At 36.0% G+C, this 10,000-nt stretch overlaps 1 protein-coding gene across 8 annotated transcripts in view; it reads right to left on the bottom strand.

The window, feature by feature from the left end:
* LOC144973093 (pleckstrin homology domain-containing family D member 1-like) overlaps positions 1 to 10,000 on the bottom strand; it is a 48,366-nt gene that overhangs the window by 17,826 nt on the left and 20,540 nt on the right. For all 8 annotated transcript variants that reach the window (XM_078915149.1, XM_078915158.1, XM_078915170.1 and 5 more), the window contains exons 5-6: positions 1,425 to 1,501; positions 5 to 96 (exon numbers count right to left, since the gene is read on the bottom strand). In XM_078915149.1, coding sequence (XP_078771275.1) covers positions 5 to 96; positions 1,425 to 1,501 — 169 coding nt within the window. The remainder of the gene's footprint in view (positions 1 to 4; positions 97 to 1,424; positions 1,502 to 10,000) is intronic.

Here is a 10,000-nt window from a genome sequence, read left to right as displayed (position 1 = left end):
TTACCAATATAGTCTTGCTTTTCAATAGCCATCTTCAGGCCCTGGTCCTCTAATTGGCGAATCATTTCATCTCCAAGTGTCTGGTTCTTCCACGTTCTGAATAGAACAAAGTAGAAGTTATTTGGGTGTAAGAAAAGGAAGAATTCGAAAATGAGGAATACATGAGCATAGGAAGAAGAATGTGTGAATAAAAAAGGAGTTTCGAGTACAATAATGTTTGGAAAGTTGAGGGCCATATTAATTGTGAGGCTCAGTGGCTGAATATGTGACAGTGATAGTGAAAATTCTGATCTTGACAACGCACTTTACACATATTACCCCACTTGACTCAGGTGTGAATGAGTACCTGACTACAGCCAGTGACGGATATTATAAGAGTATTCGTACAAAAAGGAAGCCTAATAGGTGAATGTTACTGTATGAAGTGGAAATATGGATCCACATAGCCAGATGGGATAATAAATGAAGCATTGTGAAGTGCATTAACCATGGTTACTCTGTGAAAATGGTCTAAATAAATGTTCATACTTATTTATTTAATCCATTGAGATTTGAAGTAAAATATTTGTGGCCAAAATAAGAACATTTCATTGGACTAGTACATGAATGTTTGACAATGTTTATGGTGAGCAATCACATCATTTTACTGAATTAAAGGAAAGAAAAGTCAGGCCCATTTGCGGAGAAAATAAAACAATAAAATAAATTTGATCAGGGTAAATAAAACACCCAACCCCCCCCCCCCCCAAAAGAAAAAATCATTTAAAAAACCCCCAAAAAACCCAGCTGAAGTCTTTAGAGACGACCATTATTAGGTGATCAAGATCAGGGTAATCAATAGAGCTGGATGGAAACCAGGGTAGTTATTAGACTGACAGAGACAACTGAGGTTTGTTATCCAAAGTTTATGTCTCTTTGACATCAAATTGTGAATAGCTGTGACATAAATATCGTGCTACATTTGTCTTTATTCAGATCTTTCAGTGGTTGCATCAGCTGTAAATATATTTTTAAAAACTATTCCCACAACGCCTAGCTCACTGATTAACATGGGGACAGTTCATTATATTGTAATGAGCCTTGATGGTTGTCAATGTTGTCCCTGTGGATCAGCGATCATAAATACTTTACTTTGAACATTTGGTGCTGATCAAAGATAATAATAATTTTAGCAAAATGAGTGACTCAGATTCAACAATCTAAATATATCCAATTGATAATAATGTGTGCTTACGTCTAAAATAGTATGTTATTTTTCACTTCCTCATTTGGTGCTAAAAATAAATTCAAGCATAATATATTTTGGAAAAATAGAAGTCTGAATTTTAATATTTAGCTGGAATGACTCGAAGGAACCAAATGTAAGCTTTCGTCAAACTGGTATATGTGTTCGGCAACTGATTTGAGATAAGTATGATACTCACACTCTTCTGGACCTTTCCAGAATGTCCAACCATTTGTCTCTCTCGTACTCACTCTCTGTGGCCAAGAGGAGGCGACCCTGTAGGGATAATAAATCAAATTAAATATATACTTGGCAACATTTCACTTAAAAACTGATCAAAACATCATCTTTAATCTGATTATGACACTATCATCCTTATATTCACCATCACCACCACCGCCACCATTATCACCACCACCACCACCACCATCACTGACACAACCAACACCACCACCACCACCATCATCATCACCGTTATCATCATCATCACCATCATCGACATCATCATCATTATCATCACCATAATTATCATCATCACTACCACCACCATAATCATTATCATCATAATCACCATCGTCACCACCATCACCATCATCGAAATCATCATCAACATCATCATCACCATCATCAAAGTTTGCGAGTTTTTAGGCAGATGAGGTTATAGTAATCGATGGATATTTGAAGAATTAAAAAAATACATGTATTTTCTTAGTACGGCAGATTAATGCTTTTGAATTCCGTATTGTGGGAAACCAAAGGTAAGACGTGTGTCTTCTACCTTATCAATAGATCCAAATACAGTATCCGAATGTGTAATAAATCGATGTAATAGAAAAGGGGAATCCCCGTCTACCATTCATTGATATCACTGATAGTCTAGCTTTTGTAATAGGGCAACGATGAGGAGTGACAGGAATTGGTTTCCTTGTCCCAAATTACACGGTTGGAATAATAATAACATCCTGTATGACTACACACAAGGACCCCTTTTCTTCTGGAGTCAACATGTACAAACACACACACACATACACACACATTATGTAAACACAAATATACATATACACATTGATTAAGAGAGAGAGAGAGAGAGAGCGAGAGAGAGAGAGAGAGAGAGAGAGAGAGAGAGAGAGAGAGAGAGAGAGAGAGAGAGAGAGAGAGAGAGGACATATCCTGATATATGCAATCTTAACATCAAACACAATATATTATAATTTAAACAAGAGTTGTTTTTTTCCCCATGAAGCCCAAAGGAATGGAACAATCTGCCAGAAGAAATGGTTACATCAACAAGTCATGAACAATATCTGGCCACTTTAAGTGGATACCTCATAACAGATAGATAGATAGATAGATAGATAGATAGATAGAGAGAGAGAGAGAGAGAGAGAGAGAGAGAGAGAGAGAGAGAGAGGGGGAGAGAAAGAGAGAGAGGGGGAGAGAGAGAGGGAGAGAGAGAGAGAGAAAGAAAGAGAGAGAGAGAGAGAGAGAGAGAGAGAGAGAGAGAGATAGAGAGAGAGAGAGAGAGAGAGAGAGAGAGAGAGAGAGAGAGAGGATATATCCTGATATATGCAATCTTAAGATCAAACGCAATATAATATAATTTAGACAACAGTTGTTTGTTTTTTTTGTTCCCATCATTAACCCTCAATTTCTAACTTTGGTCAGCGTGGGTGATTTCTGTTGACACTTTTATTTGGTGTGAATACCTAGGTGACGGCATCTTAATCTTATCATATATTTGACAACTTGGATTTTAAACAAATAACACCAAGTCTATGAAATCACTGGATCAATAATCGTCACCAAATTGGACATGTAGATGGTTTGAGTGTATTATGAGATTAATGAAAAAGCTTTGTGGAGTTCTCTTACGAAGTCGAAATTTGTATTGTCTATTATTACGACAATAGAAATTGAGTTCAAATTTTATTCAATACTCGAATCATGAATTTTGAGATGATCGAAATATCATCATGTTCATTGAATGGACGGCAATAAAAAAGTAAGTTCATATAGATAGGTGGAATCAGGCACGCGCGACACAAAATTAAATAGATAGTAAGATGCCCGTAACCTCTTATTTACACATTCGGATGTATTACCTTTGAACAAATATATTGAATTCTTATACTTATGGTGTGTTGATCATCTTTTCTCGACCCCCCCCCCTCCCCCTCCCTTCCATACAAACACTAACACACACACACACACACACACACACACACACACACACACATCGAATGACCAAAAACCCCAAGAAACAAACATCTTCCCGTTTCATCTCTTTGGCGTCATGGGTGAGTGCCCTGTATCAGATTGCACATCATGCCCCTGACACACTGGGGATAGTCAGTATAGAACGAGATAAAACACGTATTTGTCCCTGTATGGAATGCCTTAATGAATGGCGTATATTTGTTCATGTCATCTATTGCCTCAAAACGATATTACGTCGGGTTGGGTGAGGCATTGAAAATTGAATTTATAGTCAAAGATAATATTATAAGACTTGGGTTAAGTTACAGGTTGTTTGACAAAATAGTGTAGGATTATAAATTGATATAGCTTGTCAATGAAGTAACACAGTGGAAAATGGATATTGTATCAAATGCTATGAAATTATCTGAAGTTTTGTTATGTTACATATACACTTCAGTGTAATATTCAGTTACTGATATGAAGAGATGACTCTGCAAATTAAGGAACCGCTTAATAAAACCAAAAAAACAAAAACAAACCCAAATCAGATCTCATTTTAAAAAAAAAGAAGTTTTTTTTACGTTCAATATCTTACGTTTTAGCTATCTATCTATCTATCTATCTATCTATCTATCTCTCTCTCTCTCTCTCTCTCTCTCTATATATATATATATATATATATATATATATATATATATATATATATATATATATATATATTCGGCATTGTTACAATTCAGAAAACGGCTTTAGTTTCTTAACACGTAGAGAACTTCAATTATTTTTTTAATCGGACCATTTCAGTTTATACTTTGGATATAAAATACCGAATTGGGCTGCGCGTCACATTTTCCACACAAAACTAGCCATATATACGACTTCATTGAATCATCATGTAAAATGCCAAAGGTTATGACAATATAAAATTTATATAAACTTAGAACGTAATTATACTATAAAATTCCTGCATATGGACAACGTACAGGCACTAGGTAAATCGAATATGTTGCCGTTCAACGATAACAGATATTTTATTACTTTGGTTAGAAAACTTTAACGTAATACATGTATCGATAGATTGTCAAAAAGTCTTGAACCTGAGACTTCTGGTAGAATAGCCCTCTGGGGCCATTGCGTGAAACGGACAATAGCAATTGTTTGCTATCCTTTGAATAAGACGCAAGTCTATCATCGCAAAGCACTTTTCCCCAAATCTAACAGACTCAGCTACCCATTCACTGCTGGGTCGACAGGGGGGTCAGAAAAAATTATCTACTGCAACCGGGATCGATCTTGGACCCTTCGCGTGTGAAGCGAGTACTCTACCAACTGAGCTATCGGGACCCCCGAAACCTAAAAAAAAAAACCGTTTAAAACATTTTAACACACTGGATAAGAGGTGGTGTTTTTTTCTGCTTCTCTTCTCTCTTTTTCCCCCTTTATTTTCTTTCGTTTGTTTTTATTGTATCTTATTTTATTCAATTTCTTTTTAAAAATTATTTTTCCAAAATGAGAAATAATGTGCCCCCCCCCCCCCCCCCCCAAATTATAACATGGCACCAAGTATTAACTTTCTAGCTGTTTTTACACATTATCTTTGAACAGTGGCAGTCATATTTATGCCAGGGACTATTACTCATGACGTGGAATAATAATTAAATTATGTTTATAAACAAAAGTTTCAAAATGAAAGGCAGTTGGGCTTGTCATGAGTTTGAGCTCTTATTTGACCACAGGCGCAAGAAGCACAATAAGCTTCTTGCACAGGCGCCATGACACAATATTCAAAGCGCCACTTCCTGGTCTAGTATGGCACTCGCCTTCGGACCTATAGGCTCCCGTTTCGCCTCCCGCTTTGGGCGGCGCAAAGCTGAGTTCTTGGAAAAAGTATTACTCAAATTCTCTAACCAAACTCAGGTGTAAAATTTGTACCTTGTCCATAACAGCTTGTCTCTGTAGAAAATAAAAACCCCACAAAACGTGTAAGAGCGCCTTGCAAGTCAAGTATGATTCTTGTCCTACATGCTAAGTGTTGCAGTGGGTTTGAGTGGAACTTGATCACATTGAGTGGATGTTGCACTCTATATAAAAGCACGATTTAAAGCTCGATTGAAATTGGATGAAATAATAATGCATCCCTTGTCACAATACCTAGTAAATTGTAAAATCCTATCGCCTACTATATTAAATTGAAACTGCCAAAGAATATAATAGCGATTTCCAAGACATACGTCCATTTAAAGAGAGGTCTCGCGTTATTACATTCATCTGAAACGGGGGTCAATGACTCGATTGTAGTCCTTTATAATGTTGTTTTTGTTCTGATGAAGAAGGGGGGGGGGGACCATGGGAGTGGGCTGTATTAAAAAGGGTACAAGGTAAAAATCTTTTCACAAATAAACATATAAAAGCACAAAATTAAGGGTACTAAAACTGGGCCATTATTTTTAGTTTATAAAAAAGAAATCGACATTAAATCAGCTTACTGAAGTGAGATATATAATGTAAAACGTGTTTGGCATTTGCGCACAGAATTACATGACATGGTATTATGTGAAAGACTTTGCGACAAGTGAGAAGAATATAGGCATAATATGTGTCAATCTGTGCTATACTATATCTACACATAATTTAAAATATACACAAGACAAAGATTAAAGTACATTAGCAATTGACACGTTAGACCGTCTTCTGTTCCTTCTAGCATAGATTATTGTTTGTTTGCTGTGCCCCCCCCCCCTCCCCCAAAAATACTTTTGCCATATGAGAGTATACTTCTATTTTTTTTGTTAGCTGGGACCAATTTCGAACTTTTCATAATAGTATTCCAAATTGAATGTCAATGTCAATTCATTAAAGAATTATCTTATAAAAATCAGTGTCATGTTCTGATACAAAAATAACATGGCACGAAATTTGACAATATTTCTATCTAATTTTTTAAATAGTGCCTATCATACTCAACTTAATCAACTTGCGAATTCCAACAGCAAAGCAGGGCTGACAGGGAAAGCAGGACGGAGAAGATGTAGAGGATGCAGGAAGCATTTATATGAGATTGACTGTTTGGAAGAGAGAGACTTGGAAGTTATGGAAAAGGCCGATGGCAGACAGAATTGGAGAGAGACATGATCACTGATGTCTTACACAACCAGATGCTCGATTGACTGAGTATTACCCCCAAAAAAAAAAAAAAAAAAAAAAAAAAAAAAAAAAAAAAAAAAACATCAAAAAAAAAACAAAAAAAATAAAAACAAAAAACAAACAAAAAACAACAAAAAAACAACAAAACAATGACTTCATGTTCCACGAAACGTACAAAATAGTAGATCGTGAGGTACATAATTAAAATGTTTCATGGGCGTATTTCGTGCAGCATTCCCTTCGTGTGTTAATGGATAAAATGAGTGATAAACTTCACCTCCCACCACAAATACAAATAGTAATAATAATAATAATAATAATAATAATAATAATAATAATAATAATAATAATAATAATAATAATAATAATAATAATAATAATAATGATAATAATAAAAACAAGAAAAAAATAAGCAAGCAAAAAAACAAAAAACAAAAAACAAAAAAACAAAAACAAAAACAAAACAACCCAAACCAACAACACAAGAAAGCAAAGCAAAGATAAAGATAAAAACCTGGTCCTAGTATTCAATTTATCTATCTGATTGGAAATCTGATATGATCATCCAATATCACATTTGCAAGTTACATGATACACGCAAGGTATACAAATGACTTGATCTATTTCTTATCTATCGAGGACCAACTGACACACACATACACACACATAAATAAAACATAAAATATCTCGTTTCTCCTTGCCATACATTATTCAATGATGCACACACACCGATTTCATGCACAAAGATTTGCATCCCATATCGTCATATTGTGCGGCTGTGTGGTCTAGTAGTATGACACTCGCTTTCGGATCAGAAGGTCCTGGGTTCGAGCCTAGCTCGGCGTATAGTTGAGTCCTTGGAAAAGGCTCATTACTCAAATTCTCTCACTGTACACATGTGTAAAATGAGTTCCTGGCCCTTACAGCGTTGTCTCTGTCCGAACAAACAATGTAATATCGCCTAACAGACGTCATGTTCCGTCCTACATGTTAAATGTCGCTGTAGGCCAGGGACCCCTTGTAAAGCGCTTTGAGCTCGTTTAGTAGATATTGTGTATATAAAAACTCATTTTATTTTTTTGGATACGCGTTTTCTCAAGCAAAAAATACATCTCCTATGTATACGTGTGTGTGTGTGTGTGTGTGTGTGTGTGTGTGTGTGTGTGTATATATATATATATACATTTCAGTACAAATAATAGACTTCGTTATAACACCCAGACATCCAGCCAACCGTATCATTATCAGCATTTGAGTCTCTCACTCAATGACTTCATTGTGACGTCAGAGATACACCACAGAAGGGATCATTTACATGCCATATAGATAAAGAAATAGTCAATAAACGGAGGTGCTCAATAATACTACAAACTAAGTAACATTTGAGAGGATCGCATTGGGAACGAGTTCGAAATGTTAAGCACAGGAGTTCAAGAATCTTAAATCGTTTTACATGTGTCGTCGCATACCCAAGATGGTCACAACGACAAAGGATACAGCTGTTTTGGATTATGCATTTGTAGACTTCCCTACTTCTACGAAACATTCGCAGAACTAAGAATTTTAGGCTCCATCTGCAGAACAAAGTTAGCTATTTCAGTCCAATAAATCGTTTAAAAAATGACAATATGGCACCAAATCACGTAGGGTAAGGACCTAGAAACGTTATTCAATCTTACTCGGCTAAATCAGTCACTCACAAAAGTAGATTTAGTAACTTGTATTATTTTACCCATGAAAACTACGATTTAAAAAAAATTCAAGTTGACAGATCTGTATTTGTAGCCCCCCCCCCCCCCCCCTCCCAATGATTTAAGCAAATATGTCAATTAACGTACACCGGCTAATCTTAATCTTTGTTTTAGTGTAAAGGATTCAGGGGTGTTTTATTATTTTTTTTTAATAATGGACGATAGAGGACATTATTTCTTATGCACCATACACTCGTAAGATCGAAGACTTCGGCGTTTCCGTTTGTCATGAAAATATAATATGAGTCTCGTGATGCATTTCTAACAATAAACAACAACAGGAGTTGAAGAGGTGCAATCAAATTCAGTTTCGCACACTTTTCAATGCAAATTATGACATTTTATAATTTTGACAGCAAAAGGGCTATGGGACAAGATCCTTAAAACTACGGAACGTGAGAAAACTCCACACCGTTCCACCCAGAAGCTTCTGACGTATCAAACGGGGATCGCTGATGTGCTGCCACTGAACAACAAAACATAAATAAATAAATGTGCTTTTCCAATAATAATAATAAAAAAAAAAAGAAAAACAAACAGAAAATCAGCAGCAGCAGCAGCAACGACAACAACAAAAGAAAACCAACAAATTAAAAAAAAAAAATCAACAAAAAAAAAACAAAACAAAAAAAAAACACCCAAAAAAACCCACAAAAAACAAAAACAACCCAACCCCCTCCAAATAAAATACCCCCCCCCCCCCCCCCCCCCCCCCCCAAAAAAAAAAAAAAAAAAAAAAAAAAAAAAAAAAAAAAAACCCAACAAAAAAAAAAAACAAAAAACCAACAACTAAACAAAAATGAAACCAGAAAATAAAACCCCAAACAAACAAAAACAATAAACAAAGACACAACCCTCTGAAACAAACACACACACCACACACATTAATAAACATATAAAAATCCTATCCCCGGCACGGACAGGGTCAATTTGAAAAACGATTAAATTTTTAATCAGCAGGGTTTCAAATTTAAGCCCTGTATAAGACGTGGCAAGAAACAGACGTGTGACAAGAATGTTGTGGCAGGGCCAGAGGTAAACACTACCGTCCCTGTCCGACAGTAAACTGCACAGACTGACTGTACTGTAAGAAAGTACGTTCGGGCGATGATAGTGAGAGTCTTGCAAAAGGGATTTAAAGGCTGGGCAAGCTGCGGGATTTGATGGCTTGACCGTCATGCCGAGAGCCCATAAATCACAACAGGTGTTATTTAAGCATTATTAAACGATCATCCGACTAAGTGCACACATTCGCTAATTTACAATTCTTTCTAATATTTGGGGATGTGTTCTAGGTTTGACAGTTTTACACAAGATGAAGGTCATTTCAATGGACATAATATTTGAAGGACGAGTATTCTGGCCAAATTTTTTGAAATGTGTTATTTTTCCGAGTACGGCAGATCATTGCACATTGATAAACAAATCCACGTACCACCTATCCATCGCATGGTATTCCATGTAAACAGAGTGTATCTGGCTACAAACCACTGGGTATTGGATAACTTCCGGTCATTACTTAGACATTTCTGACAGGTGGAGATTACACATTTACAATTCCACGGTTTTCCCGCTAACATTCCATAAATATTTAAAAGCCTGTTATAGAGAATCGGGATCTGCCAATACTGATCACATGACTTACTAATTTCAGACAATAACGCATAGTTCAGAGCCACGA

Source organism: Berghia stephanieae, chromosome 1 (genome assembly GCF_034508935.2).
Source record: "Berghia stephanieae isolate SIO BIC M18660-M18661 chromosome 1, UCSD_Bste_1.3, whole genome shotgun sequence".
Taxonomy (NCBI): domain Eukaryota; kingdom Metazoa; phylum Mollusca; class Gastropoda; order Nudibranchia; family Aeolidiidae; genus Berghia; species Berghia stephanieae.
The sequence above is the reverse complement of the archived record's forward strand: the minus strand, read 5'-3'. Positions and strand labels throughout refer to the sequence as shown.